The 24036-nt window shown below is 52.6% G+C and overlaps 2 protein-coding genes across 9 annotated transcripts in view; one reads left to right on the forward strand and one right to left on the reverse strand.

Annotated features, from left to right (window-relative positions):
- The first annotated feature begins 2394 nt into the window (after positions 1 to 2394).
- Positions 2395 to 8216, forward strand: LOC119234419 (coiled-coil domain-containing protein 74B-like). 2 transcript variants are annotated; one of them, XM_037497344.2, is made up of 8 exons: positions 2395 to 2739; positions 3665 to 3709; positions 4682 to 4741; positions 6498 to 6654; positions 7164 to 7353; positions 7442 to 7521; positions 7602 to 7673; positions 7810 to 8216. In XM_037497344.2, the coding sequence occupies exons 1-8, from the start codon at positions 2481 to 2483 to the stop codon at positions 7946 to 7948; spliced, it is 1002 nt and encodes a 333-aa protein (XP_037353241.1). In that variant the 5' UTR covers positions 2395 to 2480; the 3' UTR covers positions 7949 to 8216. The 2 variants fall into 2 exon arrangements, with proteins under 2 accessions (XP_037353241.1, XP_037353242.1); XM_037497345.2 differs by having other exon boundaries at positions 6510 to 6654.
- MED15 (mediator complex subunit 15) overlaps positions 6337 to 24036 on the reverse strand; it is a 78113-nt gene continuing 60413 nt past the window's right edge. For 4 of the 7 annotated variants that reach the window (XM_054690623.1, XM_054690627.1, XM_054690624.1 and 1 more), the window contains exons 9-18: positions 19443 to 19562; positions 13704 to 13840; positions 13480 to 13607; positions 13151 to 13285; positions 13009 to 13072; positions 11984 to 12050; positions 11413 to 11573; positions 11155 to 11321; positions 10603 to 10701; positions 6338 to 9912 (exon numbers count right to left, since the gene is read on the reverse strand). In XM_054690623.1, coding sequence (XP_054546598.1) covers positions 9776 to 9912; positions 10603 to 10701; positions 11155 to 11321; positions 11413 to 11573; positions 11984 to 12050; positions 13009 to 13072; positions 13151 to 13285; positions 13480 to 13607; positions 13704 to 13840; positions 19443 to 19562 — 1215 coding nt within the window. In that variant the 3' untranslated portion in view covers positions 6338 to 9775. Of the gene's footprint in view, positions 9913 to 10602; positions 10702 to 11154; positions 11322 to 11412; positions 11574 to 11983; positions 12051 to 13008; positions 13073 to 13150; positions 13286 to 13479; positions 13608 to 13703; positions 13841 to 19442; positions 19563 to 24036 lie in introns of all 7 variants that reach the window. The other 3 variants (XM_054690625.1, XM_054690626.1, XM_037497342.2) reach the window with 3 other exon arrangements.

The raw sequence follows: 24036 nt of genomic DNA on the forward strand, positions 1-24036 counted from the left end.
TGCAGAGGTTTCTGCTTGCAGGTATTCTGCTCCAGTAATGTGTGATTCTCTGTGTATGTCTGCATGTCCAATTTTGGGGTCTGCTCACCCTGCTATCTCAATTCTCTGATTTTTAAGGTGCTCAGTTTTTTATGTGAAGAAGTGATGACTTCCACGTTCCTTACTAGCCAGACCGAAGTCCAGACATACTTGCAGTTCTAGGATTTCCTTTTTTAAAAAACACTTTCCCAATTGTTTTAAAAAATCTGCATAGTTTCAATCACTATAGTCATCTTTTTCTATAGATTATTTATTTTTTTAGTGTGCGGGGCTTCTGACCATGTTTGCTTGCACCTCTAGTGGGCAAACTGCCAAGGGCTTTGCCAAAGACTCATTTCTTCTTCTCCCTTTCTTTTTTGGGTTCTTGTTTCAGTTTTTCATCAGCCAGGGTAGCCTTGATTGCACCTTCAGCCTGCATGGAGCAGTGCACTTTTACCAGAGGAAGGTAGAGTTTTCTTTGGCGATATCTGTGTTTTAGATGGTCAAGGCTTCCTCCACCTATCCAGGCTGCAGCTGATATTATCAGTATGAAGGATACACTCCTGTGTGTTTGGTGGGGTAAACAAGGCCAGCAAAGTCACTTCGTCTTCCCTTACATCCATTCGGTGGCTAATGAGCTGGTGGCAATTGCAGAATCACGGCCAAATATTTTCATCCACTTGAATCTGTAATTTTATCCCATCACCTCATGCCGGAGCCTCTACCAAGCCAGCTCCAACATTTTTAGATGTCCTGTCAAGTGATCCCACGTTTCTAGGATTTTCATAATGATCAACCATCTTCTTGTGTCAGAGCCAGGCCGCAGCTGATAGTTCCCTGGCTGGCAGGCGGTGGCTCCCGAGCAGCAGAGCTGAAAGAAGCCGCCCTCCTCAGACACCCCTGCCTCCATCCACTCCCATCTTGTGGGCTAGTCTCTATGGATTTTTAACATGTATATTATAAAGGACCTCTATGTTACTTCTATTGTCTGGAAGTATTCGTGGATCTGTTCTGTTGGCTTGAATTTGGATTTTCCCCCTTTGACTTAGTCACATTTGTCTGCTTCTCTCTGCATCTCTGGTATTTATGCTAGTAGATCAGATACCCTGGTTCTCATAGACCATGGTTCTGTTATTCTCTGAAAAGTGATTTTTGTTCTCTGAACAATTAAATTACTAGAAGATGAACATGAGCTTGTGGAAGCTGGGATTTTAGTTTTATTAAGGTGGCTATATTTTGATTTTGCCTTAAGTACCTAATGCAAAACCCTTATTTCTAGAATATATCTTTATTCCAAGACTGTGGCTTCTTGGGGGGCTTAATGAAAAACTGAACCATTTAGGGAGCTCCTCTGTCAAACTCCAAGCTCTCTCTCTCCTGGGTTGGTAGCAGATGAATCTATTTTGGGTTATTCCAGCCTGTGCTCTTTGGAATCTCATGTACAATTCGGACCATATGTGTATTTGAAAGGAGCTTATAGATTCTGGGTCCTCAACTGCTGAGATGCCAAACTTCCCAGGACCCGCAGGCTGCTCCTACCCCTCAATTTTCATTTGTAGTGGCCATCCTAAACTCCAGGCTCTGCCTTCCATAGCAGATAAGCCTGAAACTTCCTGCTTGAGGTCTGAATGACTAGACAGAATCCTTAAAGGAAAAAGCAATTCTCTTAAGAGTTGCCTTCCAGGATTATGCTCAGTGAAATAAGCCAGAAGGAAAAAGGAAAATATCAGATGGTTTCACTTACAGGAGGAATGTAGGGGAGCCAAATAAGGGACCAGAAAAAAAATTATGATAAATTAAGAAACAAAATAAACAGGTAGCTGTTAATCAGAGACACTCTGCAGAGGCCGGGGAGGGAGAGGGATCAAAACAGGGGCAGGATTGTGTTCTTGCACAGGGAACTATGGTGATGGTGCTCGAGTGGATTTGATAATGGGAATTTTGCAGGGACTTCACCTGAGAGGAGAAAGCATGCATTGCACAAAAAGGAAGAACGATGTAAAAAAAAAAAAAAAGTTGCCTTCCACCCATTCCCACCTGCTTTTTTGCCTTTCTCCAATGCCTTAGGGCAGCTAGCTGTTCATATTTGTCCACAGGTCATAAAGCATGAGGGTTCTGCAATTAATGGAGGTGGAGACTCTACCTTTTGATGTTTGAACCAGTAATCGATTATTCAGCAGAGCAAGCAAACAAAATTAAATATTAAGAGCTGGTGTAAAGGCAGATGATTCTCTGACCTTTAAGTCAGAAGACGTCTTTTTAAGTCAGGGAGCGTTCACCCAAGCCCAGCACCGCTCTGCCCCGCCCCCGAGCTCAAACCACGCCCCTTGATCCACGGCCACGCCCACATCGCAAGCCGCACCGGGACGGCCGCGCCCGTTTCCATGGCGACGAGGCTCCAGGCCAGGGTAGCCGGGCCAGCGAGTAGGGGGTTGTAGTGGAGGCGGCAGCTGGCGGTAGACATGAGCTTGGCGAGCGTGGCGACCGGGCAGCGGTCCCCCAGCTCCACCACCCCAGGCTCCCGGGGCACGTCGCGTCCGCGCCAGCGCTACTCCACGACCCTCCAGTACTCCGGGCCGCAGAGTACGCAGCTCGGACCCAGCGATGCGCAGAAGCGGGTACTGGACCTGGAGAAGAGTCTGCAGTTCCTGCAGCAACAGCACTCGGAGACGCTGGCCAAGCTCCACGAGGAGATCGAGCACCTCAAACGGGAAAACAAGGGTGAGCGCCAGCGGCAGAGCCGTGGGCCGGGATCCTGTCCGGCTGGGGTTCGAGACAGAAACAGCACATGGACTCTCGACTACTTTAGGGTTTGGCGTCCAGCCAGCGGGGGCTTCCGCTCCCAGGTCACTGTGGATCATGCACTCCATGTGTTCCACCCATCTGACTCGTAGTGGGTGGGGTGGTGTAGGGGAGGCTGGCTGAGTTATTTCCTACCATAACCCAAGAAAAATCTTACTATAGAAATAAAAATTACTCGAATATAGATGATTTTTCACAAACACCCTGATCGAGGGCAGACATGCAGGCCCCATTCAGTCCCGCTCGCCCCTAAGCCCCGCTCTCTGGGTGTTGCGCCCACCTCATTCCTCAGGGCGGGCTTCCCACCCCTAGGGACTCCTCACCCTCAAGGGCCAGGTCTGAGGCAGAATGCAGCCCTGCTTCACTCTCTGGCCTCAGCTTTAGCTAGGGCTCCACACATCTAGGCCTTCCTCAGTTTCCCACTCCCCTTTCTCCTACTGCCTTCACCTGAGTGGTAAATATCCTACCACTGACTATCCACTCATATTCAGGACACCCCTCCCCACATCCCAGGCATCACTTGATTGTTGCACTGACCACATATGCTTCAGAAAGGCTGAGTCATCCCAACCCACCCCTGTGCCCAGACCCTGCAGGATAGAGTACCCTGCAGGTGCCTAGATGGAGTGACAGACTTTGGATGATATTCTCAGAGGAGCTCTGACTCAGGGAACAGCCAGTCATTCCTAACCCGAGTGCACCCAAAGCAAAGGTGTGGTCGTGGTAGACAAAGTGATGGGTGAGACTCAAGGGCTCAGCAGGGAAGGAGTGGGTAGGGCAGGCCAATCTTCTATCAAAGTGGTTGTGATTCAAAAGTGACCAGGAGAGATGTGCTTGCTTTCAGATCTCCAATACAAGCTAATAATGAATCAGAAGCCACAGAAGAAAGGTAAGACCGAGGCCCCAGGGGCCTGGTGGGAAGTTACTGCCAAGGAGAGCAGCCCTAGATAGCTTGTGCCCACCCTACTACACACAAGCTATCCCCAGGAGTGTCCTGGCAGGACAGATGCCAGTGCCTCCAGCCATGGCCTGGGTGACTATGCACCCGGCACAGCAGGTGTTGCTCTCAGGAGCCCAAGACCTGAGGTCTGTGAGGTAGGCACAGTGGGCACCTAGACTGCTTCTGTGGCCACCCTCAGCCCTCTGCCTCTGGTCCATCGTGCCCTGGGACAGGTGGCTCTGGGCACACGCCTTCCAGGGATCCTCCCTGCCAACCCTACAGTGACCATGGGGGCAGGGGGAAGGAAATGCAGAGAACTTACCATTCATCTGAGGCCTTTCCTCATCCTCATAGTGGCCCACTCTCCTCGCCTCTCCCCCAGCCCAGTCCAGGGACACCCAGCTTGAGTTTTGGGTTCCCTTTCCACTTCAACTTTGGGGCCAGGTCTGACATCAGAAGGTTTTAGTAGTGAGTGGTTGCAGCCTGGAATGCCCCGTCTAGGGAGTACCCAAGGCTCTCCTTTTCCTGGGAGACATAACGGAGTGGGGTGGTAGGCACCCTTCTCCTGTGGGGCAGAGCAGCTTCAGCGAGTTTATCTGGATGAGCAGCAGGGCCCTTTACTAGTGCCTGCCCTACAGTGCCTGCCCCACTGGGGACCCCCCCATTCAATTCTTCTGCCTCTCCATTCCCAAGCCCCGTTTCTGGATTATCCTTCAGAAAACCACCTTTCCCAAGGCCTCTACTCACCAGAGTGTGTGTTGGGGGGTGGGTGGGGGGCTCCACATGAATGTGGGGCCTGGGTCTGCAAGGCCAGGAAGTGGGCACAGGTGGGCGCAGCCCCTCACCCACTATGGGCTGGGGAAGCTGGGACAGAAGTGTCACTGCTGCCATTTTGGACTGACCCCTGCATGTCCTCCACAGGCAGCATCTCCAATTCCAGCTTTCAGTCCATCAAGTCCATCTCGAATTCATCAGTGGCAGGTGAGCGTGCCAGCATCCTCTGTGTACTGGGGACAAGTGCCTCGCTGGGGCCCTAGGTGGCTGGCACTGGGCACTGACCAGCGCTGAAAATTCTAAAAATTCTGTTAGGTGGACCTTGGGGGAGCACATTTGTTGAGTCTCATGGGCTAGTGAGTTAAGGAGCAGCTGAAGGGAGCCATGGAGGGTAGCCCCAAGTGCCCAGTGAGCTGAAACCACCAGGAAGGAGACTTAGATGGGGTGGGACAGGACCACAGGCTGGCCAAAGGGAGGCCTTGAGGTGATGCTATAAAAGCTGGGCAGGCCTGTGCCCGCAGCCTCTGCGGCGCCGGTTCGATCCCCGGCTGCTCCCCGGCCACCGGAGGAGGGTCCCACATGGCGCGCAGACCTCTCCTGCCGCCCGCTGCTCCCCTCAGCAGTGTACTTCGGTCCTTCTGCCTGCTCTGCTCCCCGCTCTGGCTCTGGTGAATTCTCTCACCCTCCCGCGCTTCTGACTGTACCCAGTGCTTGTATAAACAAAACGGACAAACAAATAAATAAATAAATAAAACGTGCCTCTATTAAAAAAAAAAAAAAAAAAAAAAAGCTGGGCAGGCCTGGCTGCAAACAGCATGGGCGCTGGATCCCACGGCAAGGCCATTCCAAGGGGGTGGGGTGGGGGTAGGGACAGTCAAGCTTCTTGACAGAGGGTCCTGAGTGCCCACTGAGCTTCCGAGTGGTCTTCCAGGAGAGGCAGTGCACTGGCCGCCTTGCAGAAGCCTGCTCTCAGTGTCCCCTCAAGCAGGCAGGACACAAGCAGGATGGCCCATCTTTGGAGACCTGGGCTTTGCAGAGCAAGAGATGCTGAGCGCCTCTTCTCACGCTACCGCCACTGGGAGGCCAGGCATCCTCACCAGGAGTGGCCCCTACTCTGGTGAACAGCAGACCTTGTCCTCAAAGTTAACCTGTGCAGGCCAAATTTAAGACCTCATTTAGTTTCATTTTGCCCAAAATGGGGTTCATAGGGAACAGCTTTCTGGGCCACCCCACCCCAGCCATTAGAGGCCTGGGAGGAGACTGATTTAGCAGGTCTGGGGCTTTCCCTGTGCCATTTGCTTCAGAGAGCCAAGCTTCCATATTGCCATCACTTTAGAACATTCAAGAGGCACCACTCACAGGCTGAAGAAGCCTCAGACCCACATTTGTGTCCCTCAGCCACAAGACAGACTGTTACCCCCTCTTCTTTTTTTTTTTTTTTAAGATTTATTTATTTATTTATACAAGCACTGGGTACAGTCAGAAGCGAGGGAGGGTGAGAGGATTCACCAGAGCCAGAGCGGGGAGCAGAACAGGCAGACTGACGAAATACACTGCTGAGGGGAGCAGCGGGCGGCAGGAGAGGTCTGCGCGCCATGTGGGACCCTCACCAGCGGCCTGGTATCAAACCAGTGCTGCAGAGGCTGCGGGCAGCTTCGCAGCCCAGCGCTCAACCGCTGCACCACCAGGGGAGGCCCATTACCACCTCTTTTTAATTTTTTTTTAATTTAAATTTTATTTTTATATTCCCCATACAATTACACCCCCCTTATTTTGATCCCAATGCCTCCTTTCCCCGCCCCCCACACCCCATAGAGTGTCTCTGGTTCATAGTTGTTTGTTGATTTTGATTTTTTTTTTAACAGAAGAGATACCTGAGGTTGGGGGAGGCTCCTTGGGTCCCAGAGCTGATCTTGGAGCGCTAGGGTAAGGTTAAGTGACTAGCTCCGGGTCTGACCTACAGCCAACTCTCAAGGCAAGGCCAGGTCCCAGCCAAGCTTCTCCAAGAAGCAAGATTTGAAAGCCACTGTTTCCCAGAAGACGGACCAAGATGAGGAGCCCCTGGTTGCTGCCCTGCTTCACAAACTGGACAAAGTCCCCGGGTCACAGGGGACAGAAAAGTAAATACATTATGAACCCACCCAAGTAAGGTTCACCTGCACCCAGCGATCCTGGGATTACATTTGCTAGGTTCACACCCTAGAAACAGCAAACCACTTTGCCCTTCCAGATGGTCTGTCTTGAGCACAAACCAAGCTCCTGAAAGCGGATGGATTCATCCATTGGGTGGACACTGCCTTTCTGTCCTCTGGGGGTTCCACAGGGTCCCTGTACTGACGTGAGCCCACAAGAGGGGCCAATAGCAGCCCCTAAACTATTTTCTCAAAGTAACTATAAGTAATTTGGCCTTCAAATTAGAGGGGAGGAAGGGACGAGCCCTGGTGAGTTACAACTAGGTTTCCATCTGGTGCCTAGAGCACCCAGGTCAGAACAGAACCACCAGGCCAAGGAGGCTGCATGGGCACCCACCCTCCACACCCCATGCTGGCAGTGCTGCCCTGTGTTGAGGTGGTGGCAGTCAGGGCAATCTGAGCAGGCCGCCTGGGGGCTGCTGCAATGACTGTTTCAGAGATGACCAAGTGGAGATCTCCAATCCAGCGGCGACCTCGGTGGCAGGCAGCCAGCACAAGGGCAAGCAGGCAATGGGGGCATCACCCTTGATGAACTTGCCCCCAGCCCTGCGCAAGCCCGCCACACTTCAACAGTGTGAGGTAGTCATCCGCCAGCTATGGAATGCCAACCTTTTGCAGGCCCAAGAGGTGAGGCTCAGGACTGGGGGAGGCGGGGTGGCTTGTCCCTGATGAGTCAGCAGGACCCACCCTCCATGCCCTTCTCCCTGCCTTTCAGCTGCAGCACCTAAAGTCCCTTCTGGAAGGGAACCAGCGGCTCAAGGCTGCCCCTGAGGAGGCTGGGCTGAGTTCTCCCAAGTAAGCGCCCCGTGCTTGGGCCCCTCCCCAAAAGAGAGGGGCCCGGTTTTCTGGGGCTCACAGGCTCTTCCTTCACTCAGGGACCAGGAGGCCCTTCACCCAGGGACCACGCAGTTCCCCAAGGTCCCCACCAAGGGCATCTCTAAGAAATGGTGAGTCTCGCTGGCCTGGGATGGGTGGGGTGCTCACCCTGTCAGGTGCCAGCAGCTCTTGGGCTCTGGGGATCGCTCCCTGTCACATCTCTGCTTCTGAGAGCCCAGGCACAGACCCTTCCTCTGCTCCCACCAGCCTGATTCTGAGCCCAACACCCATGGTGGAGCGTGCCATCCTGCCCGCGCTGAAGCAGTCTCTAAAGAGTAACTTTGCAGAGCGACAGAAAAGGCTACAGGTTGTGCAGAGCCGGCGACTGCACCGCTCCATGCTCTGAGGGCCACTGGCCTCATCCTCGCAGCTGGAGACACTAACCCTCACTAGATAGTAATTAAAAAGAATTCTAAAACACTTAAGCCAAGTTTCAGATAAACAAAACTCACGGCATACATAAAGTACTTGGTCTCAGAATTTAGGAGTTATTTTTTTACTCAATATTTTGCTATTCTGCATTTACACAAAAATACATTATGAACTAAGTATTATCCTACCCGCTGGAGACTGGAAATAAAGCTCGTTACTCCCATTTGCAAGTCTCACCACTCACTGGCTATCAGGCATCACCGCCTGGTGGTCTGCCACGAGCCCTGCTCCCTGCTGTAGTTGGATCCTCCTGGCAGACACCTCAGCATCTCAGGGTCCAGGGCTGTGCTGAAGAGCACAGTGGCCCTCTTGGAGCCAATGAGGCATTCTTGCCCCTGACCAGGTCGGGAACTGTCTTCTAGGCACATGGTCACACAGGTATCCTGACCAATAGGACACCCCAGGTGGGCTGGGAGGGGGGCAGTGGGTAAAGATGCCGTCCTCCTGTCTTAACTGACACACACAGCCAATGAGGTACCTGCCACGTCTGCCATCCTCCATGAAGGCCACAGCCACAGAAGAATGGTCCTCTTGAGGGGCCAACCCACCCTGTGAGGACCTCACACATGCCCTCAATCATCACTAACAGCAGTTTCGGTCCCCTCCCGTGGCTGTGGTCAGTTCAGTGGCAATCCTCACCTGGCAGGACAGTCCTTCCGGCCCTATCAGCTGTTCCCTCAGTGCTCATCTTTGCCTTTTCCCACTTTGGGCTACAGGAACTTCACCAGAAACCTGGGGCTGAACCAGGACAAGGAACTATCAGATGAGGGTAAACCAAAGTCTGGGTATCTGTGGCCATCTCCAAGTCCGGGGGAACTAACTCAGCCCTGACATTGTCCTTCACTGGATGTAGGTGCCCTGCTCATTGCGGGTGGGGAAATAGTGATAAATTCATGGCAAACACAGGAATAATAAATTTATTATAAGAACCACAGATGACATGGTAGTGCACATATAAAAGGAAGAAACTCTGATCATCAGAGGGCCGGCTGGTGCCCCACCACGAAGCTCTCACTCTCTGAAGGGGCTCCGAGGACACCAGGTCCCAAGGATGGCAGCCTAACCCGACAGCGGGCCAAGTGTCCAACTAGTGGGTACAGTGCCGGGGCAGGATACCCCAGATGTCCCTGCTCCCTCTGTGCCCCCACAAGTGCTGTGAGGGCCCCCAGGGCTTGAAGGAAGAATGCCGTGAGGTATAAGGCCCAGTTGGTGGCAGGGGACTTGCAGCCACCTGTAGGCCAGCCCTCCCTCTGCGACACAGCCAGCATCCCTGTATCTGGGAGCTTCTGTGGCACTCCACATGCCAACAGTGGCATGGTCTGAACCCAAAACTTATCAGAGAAATCTGTGTGTTTTAAAGATTTCCTATGTTCTCTATGTCTGCTATTGAAACAGTAGACATGTTTTCAGACTCACACACAAGATGCTCCAACAAGACCCTGAGCACTCCGCCAGGAGCTGAGCATGGACAAGGGCCCTGGAGGGCACAGGGTAGAGCACGTCTGACTTCCTGGAGGATAGAGCCAGCGCCATGGTCACCTGTCCTAGTCCTGTACAAGTGTGGGAAATGTTTGGCAGGTCCCCAAGACAGAAGATAAAAGCAAGAAAGCTAACCTAAGTCCAGGCTCTCTAAGGAAGCCAACACCTAGAAACGTCCAATGTGAGGCGTGTGTCTTTTGTGGCCCGACGAGGTCCCTGGCAGCTGGGGGAGGGGTGGCCCAAGAGGGAGCAGCAGTGGTGGCTAGGCAGCTGAGAGGCAGGCCTGGTGGATACTTTGTGCCCAAGTGTTGAGCAGGGCGGTGACAGAGTGCTTGTCGGGAAGTTGCAGCAGCCTGGAGGTCATGCACTGGTGCACCGACTGCAGGAAGGGGTTGGCATCTGCAACAGAACAGCAGGCATGAGTGCTGAGTCCTCTACCAGGACAGTCACCCTAGGGCCCCAGCCCACATTAGCACAGGAATGGACTGCCCTGGCAGGCATAAGACAGTTGTGGAGGAGACTCCACCTAGCCAAGGGGACTAGGATGCCATCTCCCACACAGAGATCCTCGTCCCAGCCATGCATCATGAGTCAGTAAACTGAAGAGTGAATGGACCTGGAGCCCAGCAGTCTCAGGGTCCCAGTCCTGATCCTGCGGTGCACCAGAACTAAACCAGGGTGGGTGGCAGAGAAAGGAACTGTCACTATCAATAGCGTTCTCTCTGGGCCTCTGGCTTGATGTCCTGTCACTCAGATGGGTCCCCATGAACCCTGTCTGTGGCCCCAGGTCAGACTTCAGAGGAACACGGGGGTTGCTAGCTCAGGTTACCCCTCATCCTGTGAACATGGCTGCCCCAGAGCAGTGGGACAGGCAAAGGAACAGAGTAGGGGCAGATACCCTTTTCTCTCCAAGTGGCTACTGGGCAACCCATTCCAGTCCACAAAGGAAGAAGGGGAGGGTAAGGAGGACCTGGTTTGGGGGCATTATACATAGAACACCCTGGTTGCCCAGAGTAGACCCCCGCCTGCCCTGGGCCCTTAGATGGCAGCCATGAGGCCTCCCCACCATGGTCCTCTTGGTTCACCCACCGTACTGCCACTGTCGGTCGATCCACAGCGGACTCTGGGCAGGGTAGTCGGCAGGCACGCTGAGCTCCAGAGGCGGCACACTCGGGAGGTCCTTGTCATCTGCAACATATGAAGCTACATCTGTGACTTGGCCCAAGGGCCTGGCCTGTTCTATCTCACAGATCTGATGCAAACAGGGCTCTTCCCACCCCGGAAGGAACGTTCTGATGAGGCTTGCTGTGACGCCTGGAGGTTGCTCTGATTCTCAGGCCAACAGGGCCAGCTGGACTGGGGAGGATCTTCCCCAGCACTGGGGAGAGGGGAGTTTGTGGGCTCACAAATTGGCCCTCTGCACATGCTTTGGGCCAGCTGTGTGTGAGGATTGAGGACAGTGAGTAGGGACGGGAGCTGTGTACGCCTTGGGCTGACATGAGCATGCATGCGTGTGTGCATGTCATGATGGAGTGTGCAGCCTGGACTGGACACAACTTGGAAGCAGTGGCCCAGCATGGGTGGAGAAAAGCGGCAGGGCCCTGGGGCTGTAATTCAGGGCTCACTCTCCCGGGCACTCACCCAACTTGCATATCAGGTGGACGGTGCCGTTGTTACTGCAGTGAGAAGGATCCAAGTTCACCAGGAACTTGGGGTCTAACCTGGCCACCTCCCCCTGGAGCACATTGGGGATGTTCTGCTGCTCATCCTCTTCAAACCTACGCTTCCGGGCGCACACCACTGGGGCCCTGGAGGAGGCGGACACGGTGACCACACGAGGTCAGACTGTGGCCCACAGCCCACCACCCACTAAGAGGCCAAGACCTGGGCTGTACGCACGTGATGGGTGGGCCATGGATGGCTGTCATAGCCGGCACAAATGTGCGGTACAGGGAATGGTTGAAGACGGGTGAGCGGATGTTGGCCAGGACGGCATCCAGGAGTGGCTGGCACAGGTACTGTTGTTTGGTTGGTGGCACTGGAGGTGGTGGGGGCGTGGGCTGGGAACAAAACAGGTAGAGTCAGCAGTCTGATTCTGAGAGGAGTTTCAGATCCCAAAACACTTTCACTCACAGTCAGCTCCCCACAACCTCCACCCCTGGAGACAAAGATGGTCTGTGCTGGACATATTCTGTCACCCCCTGCAGGCTGGCCCTCCCTGCCGCCGCCTCCCCCAGGTCTGATCTCACGACAGGTGGACACGCGATGGCAAAAGTGGCAGATGCATAAAAGCTCAGATCCAGGGGATGAAGGAAGCACCCACAGGGTCCCTTCTGCCCCAGCATGGTTCCCAGGCTAAGCAGCATGGCCCCTCTACCTGGCCTTGACTATGAGGTCTCTTCCCAGCACTGAGCTCCCCAGAGATGTCTATAGCTCTTCGACAATCACCAGGCCATGGCACCCCACTCACCACCGCCATGTCATTCTTGAGTTTCTCCAGAGCAATCTCACACTTCTGCAGTGTTTTCAGGGGGCACCTGGTAGGGAAAGCAAACATGGCTGACCCTCCATGCCTGAGAACTGGATGCACTCAGGTTATTCCAACCATTTCCACTTGGCCTCCCCAGTGTGGACAAAGCCAGTCCTTCCACAGGAATCCCTGTCAGTTGACCAGCTATTCCCAGATACAGAGTCCAAGGCAAGGTGGCCCCTTACCCAAGAACTCTGGTCAGCATAACAAGGTATACATGAGAAGGGTCAAGGGGAGGGATGAAGGTCAGACCTCTGCTCACCTCCCTGTCCGCTAACGCCAACAAGGAATCAATCCAAGAGGGCCCAGAGAACCGGCCAGCTCGGAGAGGCCCGCTCTCCAATGGAAGCAGCCCGAGCCAAGGCGGGAGGAGGGAAGCAACACAAATGCTGGTGCCCGTGAACATTTTGTTGCGCTGATCAAGTTCTGGTGCTCACAGCAGTCTGGGGTCAGCAGGCAGGGAAGGGCCTACGTGTAGTGTTGAGAACCTGGCACTGCACTGCTTCCAAGTGCTTCCCAAGGCACTGTCTGCTGTCAGTTTCACAGCCAAGGTGTGCAAGTTATAGATGCCCCCTTGGCAGATGTGGTAACTGAGAACTTGCCCAAAGACACTGTCAAGTCAGGGTCAGGGCTGAAGGTCAGCCTGAGGTCTATCAGAGGCAGCTGGGCCTGGCCAGCAGCCCAATGAGGCATGGCTGTGACAGCCATAGGGCAGAAGTGTGAGGGCCACAGCAGTGGTCCAGAGTAGGACAGAGGCTGGCTGCTGGCAATAGCAAAACAAAACTGGTGGGTTATAACCCCAGTAGACACACCAAAGTACAGCCCCTTAAAGAAGATCCCTTCTTTAAACTCCACACTGTCACCAAGTGCCTGTCTATGACTGGGTCAACCAATCACCTGGGGACTTTCCATGAGCTGTGGGAGAAGCACCTTCTATTACCCAAGGAGTTGGGGGACAAGCTCACCTCTTAGAAGGGTCTGTGAGAATGTCCAGAAGGCTCTTCATCTTACTCAGGTCTTTTTTCCTATCTGGGACAGAAGAAGGGACACTAAGATACATGCCTGGAGTGTCTATGGGCCCCACCCCACCCCAGCTCTGGCCCCTACCTTCATTCTTGTCGATCTTGTTGATCATGCGGCGCAGGGGCTCGATGTACTTGGACAGCTGCTTTAACTTGTCCAGGTACTGCTGTTCCTCGGCCTGGCTAGAGCCAGCTGGGCTCATGACTGAGCTGGGGTTCACTGCAGGACACAATCTGGTGAGTGTGTTCTCATCCCACAACTGGCTCTGGGGGTTCCAGAATCCATCCACTCATTATGAGCCAAGGCCTTGAGAGGTGAGGGGGGACCCTCAGCACCTCAACTTGCTGGGATTTGAGTGTGGCTCATGATGGGGGCCTGGGTCTTGGGGCATGACCACCCCAAGCTTGACTTACCAGGGGTATTTAAAGGTCCCGGTGAGGGAACGCTGAAGTTCTGTGGGGTGCGCGCTGTCACTGGACTCTGGGAGGGTTGTGGTGAGGGACTGGGCAGGAAGCTACTGGGGGATGGGGCTGGGCCGGAGCTGCAGCAAAGCAAAAAGAAGCTATCAGTGAGCCAGGGCTCTGGGCAGGGCCCGCCCAGGGAGCCAGGCAGGGAGGGGCACCCCAGTCAGGCCTACCTGACGTTGGAGTTGGGCTGTGAGCTGGGCTGGCCAGGTTGCGGGGACGGCTGTGGGGGAGGGGGCATCGATTGCGGGGTCTGTACTTGCTGGCCCGGCGATGGTGAGGACAGCATGGTGAGGCTGCTCTGGCTGACCTGGAAGTGGAGGGGGCTCAGCCTGCTCACCTGCCACATGTTCTCACTCTGCTGCTCCCTGCTCCCACAGGCCAACCTGCAAGCACAGTCCCTTCCCTCTCTGGCAGCCTCACCACACACTCATATCTTTGTTGCAGACACCCTGTCCTTCAAATACAAACAGGCCAGAGTGCCACACACACACACACACACACACACACACACACACACACACACGTTGGCAGAAAGGCCTTGCTCCTCTGTGGGGGAGACCCATAAGGAGCACAGGCTTCTGGGCTGGGACAGAACAGCCCCATGTCCCTGCCTCACGGGTCTGAGGGCCTGTGGAGGCGGGAGACCAGAGACAGCCGATGGTCTCCAAAGGTACTACCTGGTTTATGGTGCTCTCCTGTGTGGGTCAGTGAGGACCCTGCTCTACATGCTCTTTCCACATGCTTCCTCAGCTCCCTCAAACTCCCTGGCTACAGGGGAGACTGTGTCTTACATTGTATCCCACCTGGACCTGCCTAATGGGAGCAAGGTGGTCCCTGTGTCAGCCCTTTCCAACACACCTGGCCTGGGGCTCCTCAAACTGGCAGCTGAGCCACTGTACCAGCACCCATCGGGAGAGGTGAGCAGCATGGTGTCATTCTGAGGCCATTCCCTTATCTGCAGAGCTGGGGCTCATCCTATTCCCCAAAGTCCTTGTCTGGAAGGATACACAGGGTCAACTGCACCACTGTCATCACCAGGGACACCACTGCACTAATCTGTGAACTATACAGGTTGAAGCTAGAGTGCCCAGGGGACAGGGACAAGATATGTGACCTAACCCTTCCCTTCTAGAAGAGGGGCTAGCCTGGGTTGGGGGTCTGGTCCCAGGCTCCATTCCTCTAACCACTGTAGCACCATTCTTCTTCACATGGAGAATCCTGAGAGGGACGTGAGCGTAGCTCCCAATGGCAAGGACAGCTGTGGGGCATTCAGCCCCAAAGAGATCTGCCTCACCCAGTGCCTGGGCTAGTGGCATAAAGGCCCTGTCCCTTACCACAACAAGATCACCTTGAAGGCCCTACCAGTTTCTGGGCTCTGGAGGACTGAGAGGGACTTCTCCACGCCCTATCCAACCTCCTGCATGATGTACATCCCCTCTAAGCCTACTTCTGTAGTTCAGTCCCTCCACCTGCCATGTTCCTGGATGACCCAGAGCACAGACCCACTCAAGTCTGTCTCCCAGGCCACTTTGAACATTGAGGCTTCATGCCTCCCTCCCACACACACCTCCACCCTGGCCCTGGGAGTACTGGGTTAGGATTATTCTAAGGGGGTTACTGCTTTCTTGTTCCTCCAATCAGGAAACAGGAAGGATCTGGAGACAGCCCAGATCCCACTGGGAAAACAGCATCCACCCCAGAACACAGGCTAAGCAGTGGCTTGGCTCTTTCTCCCAGGACCACCTGGACCAAGTTCCCAGACTGAAATGTTCTCCCCCCTCCTGGTCTTTGGCTTTCTACCCTCTCCCATGAGTGTAGAAAACAGCTATATGGCGTGCTGGTGTAACAGACAGCACGGAGGTCACACCAGAACACTTCTAACATGGCCAGGTCAGACAGGCACTAAACCCAACTGATGGTCTTGGCAGATGGAATGGGTTGCTCCCACCAATTATAACTAGGTTCCCAGTAGAGCAGCAGGAGCGTATAAGCTCCCAGCAGCTGGGCCCAGTGGCTCTACTAAGAGGTGAAAAACAATCCAAGTGATTTTCATTGATGTCACCAACAGGCCTGGGGTGACTTAGTTTATGGTGGTCAACCAAGCACAGCAAGTTCATCCTATTCAGGACTCTCCTCCATGATGGGAGGGTACCCTGAGTCCTGGAGAGGGTAGCATGGCCATCACACTGAAAATATACTCTAGAATCCCCACAGGTGCCAACAAGCTCCTAGGATTAGCAAAGCGAGAAAGTTACATCAGAAAAGCCTATACAGAGAACCACAGGCAGTGCCAAGGAGGTGTAAGCAAAGGCTCTGGGACCCATTCTGGGCCCTGTTTGTCAGTGGGAAGTGTCCTTGTGGCCAGATTCCTTCAAAAGCCGTGCTTCCTCACCTGCCCCAGGGAAATCCTACCATTACCACCCTTTCCACAACCCCCAACCTGTTGTCTGGCCCATACTCCCTAAAGCCACCTTCTTCCTGTCACAGATCAAATTCCCTTATCTGGTCTCATTCATAGAACTGACCTCAGGGAGGTGCCTCAGCCTCTGCTCAAGCTGTCCCTTCCAGAAGGTCCCTTCTAGAAGAGTGGCCAGCCTGGGTTGGGGGTCTGGTCCCAGGCTCCATTCCTCTAACCACTGTAGCACCATTCTTAAGGTTGCTAGGGAAACTGGTCTCCAGCATCAATCCAGATGTCTCTGACAACTCTGGAAAAAAGCACGATTCCAGCTGGCAGCAAATAGGTTCTCCACAGGCCTTTAGGGCCCCTCTCAGGGCATCAGTTAGGCTCCTAAATCCCAAGTTGTACAGACACATCTGGGATGGAGAGCAATGGCCCAAAGAAAGAACCAGCAAAACAAGATGGCTAACAAGATCAAGACAGAAACCTCCAGTCTCAGGTAGCCCAGGTTGAAGTCTAGCAGCGCCTACTCTTACTCCTCCAGTTATGTAACAAACAGCTGAAGGGAGAGTCCTGGAGAGCCACTACTTGGTTCCTAAGCTTCTCACCAGTCTGAGTACTTTCTTCCCGAGGCACAGGCCATGTCTGCCACAGCTGCTGGCAAAATCCACAGGACGGGAATGCTAAACCTCCAGATAAGGAGGCTTTGAGAGCCTGTCACAGGCCTCCACCTGCCCGTCACCTGTCTCTCACTGACAGGAAGTGGGCATTCAGGGGAAGTGACTTGTTCCAGGTCACATGGCTAGTGAGGGAGTCCAGGCACCCAGCACCTCAGCACCATCTGCTTTCCTCGGGGACAAGGATAAGTGTCTGGAAATGATCCTGTACAAGACAGCTACAGGGAGCAGAAATGGGAGATAGGATGGAGAGAGAGAATAAGCAGACGGGGAGCAGCCAGAGGACAGAAGGGACAACAGGGGCTAGGATGCCAGGTAGCAGGACAGAACAACCAGTCTGGTGAACTCTGACCTGTGAAGAAACTTCAGTGTAGGCTGCAGAAGCACCATGTCCTCCAATTTCTCAAGACCACCCATCCCTGCTGGATATCCCTGCAACTACCCTGGGCTCTGGGCCCCTGCTCAACATGTCCCCAGAAGCCACTGTCTAGAGCAAAGAGGAGCATGGGTCCTATCATGATGCTACCTGCTTATACTCACTGAGGGAGCAGGGGGACAGAGAACTGTCACCCCTGGATCCCAGGTTAGGCACTATATACAGCACATTCTGACACAGAATTCTGCTTGGTCAGAGTTATCCTTGTCTGTGAAGTACCGCCATGGGACATATTGCAATGACTGGAGGGCAGGGGTGAGGGAAGCCTGAGACAAGAGAGCCCCAACTTAAGAAGAGCCAGGGGAATTCTTAGACTCCCACTTTCTGTTCTGCCCATTTCCTCAGATGCAATCTGTTGCAATAAGCGAAGAACCAAATCAGACAGGCACTGTAGATGCTGAAGGACACACATCTCACTGGGGGCTGGTTGTGTATAAGTGGCTGGAGGTGGATACATTAAGGCCCAGGATGCTGAACACAGAAAGCTTGGGGGAGGGACGGTGGGATGCCATTCAGATATCAGGGGCAGCTCCCAGATGGTTTCATGAAAGCTCCCGGAATAAGCTGGATTAGAATGACACTGATACGAAAGCTGTTGCACATCAATTCTGAAATTAGCTTCATAGTCAGGCCCATGCCCACAGTATGCCTGGGGACTTTCGGGGCACAGGTCGGGGGCGGGGGGGGGGGGGGGGGGGAGCGCGTTGAACTCAGGTACCCTGCTGAAAAGCTGAGGTGGGAATGCTTCACAGTCTGGACCAACAGTCTAATCTGAGCAGCTCAGTCTATTTTTATGGTAGATGGGGCACCTTCTGCCTTCAGGACTGCTGGGAGAACAGCGCTGTGACCCCCCTGCAGTGAGAAAGTGTTTGCACACAAAGACTTGACTCAAAGTCTGCCACCTATCAAATACTCACAATGTTGGGGCTTTCTTGTTTTTATAACAATCGGCCCTATGTGCTGAATGCGTTACTCCTCTAACCCACCAACCCAACCTGACACTGTCAACCCAACCGATAATGAATCAGCAGCTAAAGCAGAGAAGAAGTAGTTTGAGATCACAAAGCTGAGACTCCAAAGAAACGAGGGTAAGGAGACACTCACTAAGACATGCAGCAGGTAGGTAATAGGATGGGGGCAGAGGGTGCCTAAGGCCTCAAAACCCCACCCTGAGCAAGGCACTGTGTGCTCTATCCCCTTCTGCCCTCTTTACTACCTCGATCCCAGGAACCACAGCCCTTGCTACCAACTTCTCCTCTACAGAGTTCAGTCACAAGGCCTCTTTAACAGCAGATCCCAGCTACCTCTTCCTCCCAAACTCAACTACCACAAGGAGGTCAATGTCAAGAATTCAAGTTCCAGTCAGTGAAAAACCATGTAAATGGTACATCTGGGGTAACCCTGGGGGTAGGAATGCAGGGAGGGTAAAAACGAGCACACCCCCAAATGGCAATGCCTCACCCTCAGGAAGGCCTTCGTCACTTCTGTCACAGTGGTGTGTGGTAATGTGACTTGGTGGTGATGGCAGTGCCAGCACATGTGCCACCGAGGAAGGGAAGGACTACTATTTGCTAGGATTACAGATGCAGTTCCTTACAAGAGAAACTGAATTTTTAAGTTTCAGCAACTGAGGTTTTCAAAGCTAAATGGAAGGCCCATAAGATTAGGGAACCTCATCCATTTTATTCTCAGAATCTCAGAAGAGTGCCTGGCATAAGGCATGTAGAGGATGAAGGTCCCACGGACAATTCCAAATTTCACATAATGGAGAAACCAGGGATTCATGCCCCTGAAAAGGTGTAATGTACAAAGAAGTCCTTATTCTACTTAGAAAGGGAAAGGAGGTGTGGATGTGTAGGAAATTCTATGCTCTACATAGCAAATCTAGAACCGCATGGTCTGACCAAACCTTCCAACACAACAGCTTGATTCATACAATCTGTGCCATCCAGTCTTGCAGCCACAAGCCTCCCAAAGGGGATATGAGCACCTGAAATGCAACTGGCGCAACTAAATTTTTAGCTTTCATTTTAATTAAACTTAAATGTAAAAAGCCAACATGGCTGATGGTTACAGTATTAGCATGTCCTAGAAAGCAAAACTATTTACTTAGCTTCTATTTCATCACACCACACTATTAAATGACTGCAACGTTTAAAGAGACATGACTCCCACCTTCTCCAGCAGATCAAACATTGGAACTGTCCAAAATATTAAAACAAAAATACACCCAGATATTTACTCATATCCCCTCAAGAATCAGAAACTGGATTTGCCCTCGTGTAGTTTGGTTAGGCACTCTGACTGCCTCTTAAGTCACTGGAGATGACAGGGCCGCACAAAAGCACTCAGAGGTCCCTGAGCTTCCCGGTGGTCCTGGGCGCTGCCCCGTAAATACCTGTGCCGAGGGCTGTCCGCCCAAAGGGATGGTGCTTGACGGGACGGCAGACACAGCGGTGGTGGGCGGAAACCGGGCTCTTACTTGCATCCCACCTTGGGCCAAGGCTGCGGTGATCATCTTGAGGACAGAGGGACAACAGACAAGGTGATCGCAACAAAGAAATGCAATGCATGGGCAGGTGGAAAGAGTTGTGCAGCCTCTGTGACAAGGAGAGCCCACACTGAGGGGTCTGTGGGGGGCTCAGGAAGCCTGGGAAGAAAGATAGTCTGGACTTCAAGTTCAAGCTCACAGCACTGAGGACTTTCTAGGCACAGGAGTCTAGAAAGAGGACTTTCTCTAGAAAGAGAAAGTCTAGAGGAGCCAACAAGAATGCTGCCTTCAGGTCTTTCTAACTGTTGGCCTCACTCCTTCAACAAACTTCCGATCTGCTGGTGGGCCCACAGAACCCTCAGGGCCAGACCTCAAGGGTCAGGGTAGTATTTGTGGAAGACCAGACTCCTGAACAGGCTTCAAAAGAGTGTTTCTACCAGAGCTCACTAGGAGAAGTAACTTTATTAAAGCAAAGAAAATCCCAGGTGAGCCAGCCAGCTCACAAGCTGCATGGCACTTTTCCCTCCCAGTAGTACAATGCCTGTCAAAGATGTTTGAAGGTCCAAACTCAAATCCTCCGCTTCTCTTCCAAGTCAGAATCTGCCATAGAACTGGTTTTCCTTTTATAACTAAAATCAGGGGAAGATGGGAAAAGGAGGCCGGGACGCAGCTGAGGCCTCATCACTGTGAGGAAGTACATCTTCCACAGAGACTCAGGTCTGGGTCAAGTCTGTCCCTAATTACACAAGATGACTACAGACTGTATCTCCAGCACTTACTGGGACTGCTCTCCTCTCAACTTATATTTTTAGAAGCATAAAGAAAGCAAGGCAGGCTGTAAGTCTAAATCTGGGTCTGGCTTGCACTGGTAGGAACTTGGCAGTTGGCCTGGTTGCCCTCGCTTTGGGCTCTGAGTCAGGAATGGAGTCCTAGGCCTAGGTCCTTGGAGAGTGGGGCATGCATTTGCTCACAATTTTTAAGATGGAACCACACTAAAACATAGCCAGGGGTCAGGAAGAAAGCAGGACTGATCCATGGAAAAACAAAATGTCTGTCCCAGGAGGCTGCAAAGTGATATGTGAGACTGAGGCAGCAAGGTGTGCCAGGGGCAGTGCTCCGAAGCAGGGGAAAGACCTACTGGGAGATTTTTCTGGCATCACATGCATGTCTCACACTCACACCCACGGATTCCATGCAGCAGGCACTGCAAGCTGGGGGTGACACAAGCAGTACAGATGCCAACCTGAATTCTTCAATGGCTGTGTGTGTATGGGGGGGGGGGGCGGGCAACTCTCTCCAGGGCCGAGGAGCAGACATTTCTGCAGCCATACCAACAAAATAACTCCCCAGGGATGGGGGCAAGAAAGCCATTCCTCAGTGTCTGCCAAAACAAAAGCAGGTCCTACAGAGCCTAATATATCTAGCACCTCATTAGAAACAAAGCAGAACACTGGTGCCATGTGCGGGGCGGGGGGGGGGGGTGGATCTGGATGGGAAGCCCTGGGAAAACACATCTCCTCCCCAGAGGGTCCACCGCCCACAATGAGTGGGGACTGAAAGCAACTCTTCTGGGTTCAGCTCTAAGCAGAAGTCAAGGTGGGAGGGTTTGATTAAGACGGGATAACACTTATCACCAGCATGGCACTCAAGATTTGCCCAACTGAAAGCCCAGGGGCAGCTCAACACTGCTCCTTCCAGTGGGAGAAAGCCTGGAAGACAGCCAGGCGGTATGACAGAGGTAGAAACTTTCACCCAGGAAGAAACAAAAGTAAAAAGGAATCGAAGTAGCTGCTGACTGGTTTCCTTGGAACTGAAAACCCCTGAGAGGGAGAGCTCCTTTTCTTCCAACCACAAATCCTAATGGAAACACACCAGCAGTGTTTACAGGATCAGAAGAGCTAAGCAGCACATCACCAGCAGCCCACATTCCCATTCTCCAGACTGACTGCATTGCTCTCTCCCCCAACACAAATGCACGCAGAAAGGAAATCAGGCACAGCCCCTCAGGTCATGGGCCTGCTTGTCCACCACCACCCTGAGGAGAGCGTGGAAGGGAGAAGGGTTTAGGCAGGGTGGAAAGGTTCTGTCAGAAGTACAGCAGCCATATGACATCCATGTACATTAGGGAAGTGTGTCTTTGATAACAACTCATAACTTGATAGCAAGTTAAGTTTTTGTAGTGATGTAATTGTGTTCTCACATAATAAAAGATTAAAAGACAAAAGATAGGGATTGTTGGAATTGGAGGCATGTTCTGTTGTAGTTTTATGTGTATTAGCTAAAGTTTAGGGGGGAAACAGGAGTTAGAGTAGTCTCCTGCTGAGCCTTACAGTAAAGGCCACTGTGGGTGAGAGTGACACAGTCTTTCTCACCTCCACAAGTAGCTTCAGATAAGAAGGTCAGCATACATGGCAAAGTGGAAAAGTGGGGAGCCCACTGGAATACTACTATCCAAAACTCAATCCTCAGATGAGAGCCCCAAACACTCACTGGGGACCCACAGCCCCAGAGTATTTGACAGGGCACTTCTTTCCTGCTCTGTTCTGGAGGGCACACTGGGAGACAAGACACGGTGGGCTGCTGGATCAGGTGCTCCAATCTCCGTACTTGTTTCGCAGAGCAGAACCTGCGCCCGCACACAGCAACTCCCATACTTGAAGAAGTGACAAGGTATCCTGATGTTAAATGTGTGAGCACAAAAGACTTCTAGTCTGTGTCTTTGAACTCCTAATAGATGACTGGCTGATAAGATCTGAGGGTCTCAAAGTGACCTGGAATGACTCCTTTCCGGAAACGTGAGGAAACAATCCAGACCCCAGCCATGAAGACATGCATCACTGATAACTGCAAAAACTAGAAATAACCTCAGGATTCAAGAACAAGATGGCAATTACGGACAACAGGATACATTCATAAAAAGGAATATTACACAGCCACGTGAAGTAATGTGACTGAAGGTTTTAGTTACAGGAGAACATTTTCCTTCTGTTGTAATGCTAACAAGAAACCAGTTACACAAAAAGTCCAATGTACAGTATGACCTTGACTACACACGAAAATAGGGGAAAAAAAATGCCAAATCTCTCCTGTTCTGCAATGTTACCTGATTTATACTCTCAACTTTGTCTCTATAGTTACCACATTATCTTTTGAAGTTTTGGGATCAGAACATCGGTAGTCTTGTCTAGTTCACTGGGGCTGCAAAGGAGGACTGTGAATCCAGAGACTCCCCCCATAAGGACTTGTCATACCCCATGGAATCCATGGACCCACTGTTGCCGGAACAAAATGGTGAGGCAAGACCAGCCTTGCCACCACAGAACTATACTGCCTTCAGATAGGGCAGGACCAGGCACAGAGACAAACCAGTACAGCCAGGGCAGAGGTCTCAAAGTGCTGCCTCTGGAACACAGAATATTATCTGTGTTCCAAGGGTTCAAAAAGCTCCCTCTGTCCCCAGCTCCTAGGAGTCCCATCACACAGCCCCATGGGGCAGTGTGAGGTCGACACGTCTTCAAAAACCAAACCCACTCATAAGCACTCAAGTAGTGAGTACTATTCCTCCCCAGCTACCAGAGAGCCTCACAATCTTTCCAGGATCCCTGCCTGAAAAGTCCTGGGCTCCACTTTAGCTCTGCTTGCCATCAGCTTTCTGTGGGAGAAAGGCTACAAATCTGGAGGCAACTGTGTCCCTGGCCCAGGCTCCCACACTGGTGGAACTGGAACCTCCAGCCCAAACAGGGTGGAGTAAGTGCATGTAGAGCAGCGCTGTGCATGGGCTCAGTGTGGGGTAGTGAGTGCACAAAGCTGCAGACCACTTTCAGAAGGTGATACGGCACCAGGGCAGTCACAGGAAGGACACCTTGAGCTATAAGCCTGTAATAAACCAGCCCACAAAAAGATGGGATCAATGTTCTGTGGTGTTTCCTTCCCAAACACCAAGAAATGGGATTAAGAGGGAAGTTCTCCTTCAGACCACCAAACTGCAGGATAAAGAATGCCAAGTTTCTTACTTTCCTACTGGACCTCACTGAGATGCAGCAGTTTCCATGAAGTGTGGTCCTAGGACAGGACAGGGAGTGTCATGAAGCATTAAAGGTAATGACTTCCAAGGGCTGAGAGGTCACTATGTGCTTCCACTGTCCCCAACTGACTACACACCACCTCCTTCTCTGCATGAACCCAGGGAGGGAGTGCCAGGGGCCAGGGACATGCCCAGAACACAGTGGCAGCAGCGTAGATGGGTTCCAGCCTAGTCACTCAGGACAGCTAGCTCCTCTCTGGGTACAGCTGCTGAGGTGGGGTACTCTGCCCAGGTCACTTGGTGCAGAGACAACAGAAGCTGTCCCTGCAGTTTCCTCCACTGGCATGCTTCTCCTTGGGCAGCTTCCCATGAACTCAAGCAACAGTGCTGGGGCCTGCAAGGTTCTAAGTGCTCTCTGACACCAAGGGAATACACTGGGTCCCAGAGGAGTCACATATGCAGCACTGCCCACCAGAC

This window comes from Talpa occidentalis, unplaced genomic scaffold (genome assembly GCF_014898055.3).
Source record: "Talpa occidentalis isolate TD23 unplaced genomic scaffold, MPIMG_talOcc4v2.1 talOcc4.8, whole genome shotgun sequence".
Lineage (NCBI taxonomy): Eukaryota > Metazoa > Chordata > Mammalia > Eulipotyphla > Talpidae > Talpa > Talpa occidentalis.

Excerpts from the sequence above, each read along its gene's own strand:
- LOC119234419 (XM_037497344.2), top strand. The coding sequence starts at position 2,481 with ATGAGCTTGGCGAGCGTGGCGACCGGGCAGCGGTCCCCCAGCTCCACC. Across the intron at positions 3,710-4,681 it reads TCAGAAGCCACAGAAGAAAG|GCAGCATCTCCAATTCCAGC; the intron begins GTAAGACCGAGG and ends TGTCCTCCACAG. Across the intron at positions 7,522-7,601 it reads GCTGGGCTGAGTTCTCCCAA|GGACCAGGAGGCCCTTCACC; the intron begins GTAAGCGCCCCG and ends TCCTTCACTCAG.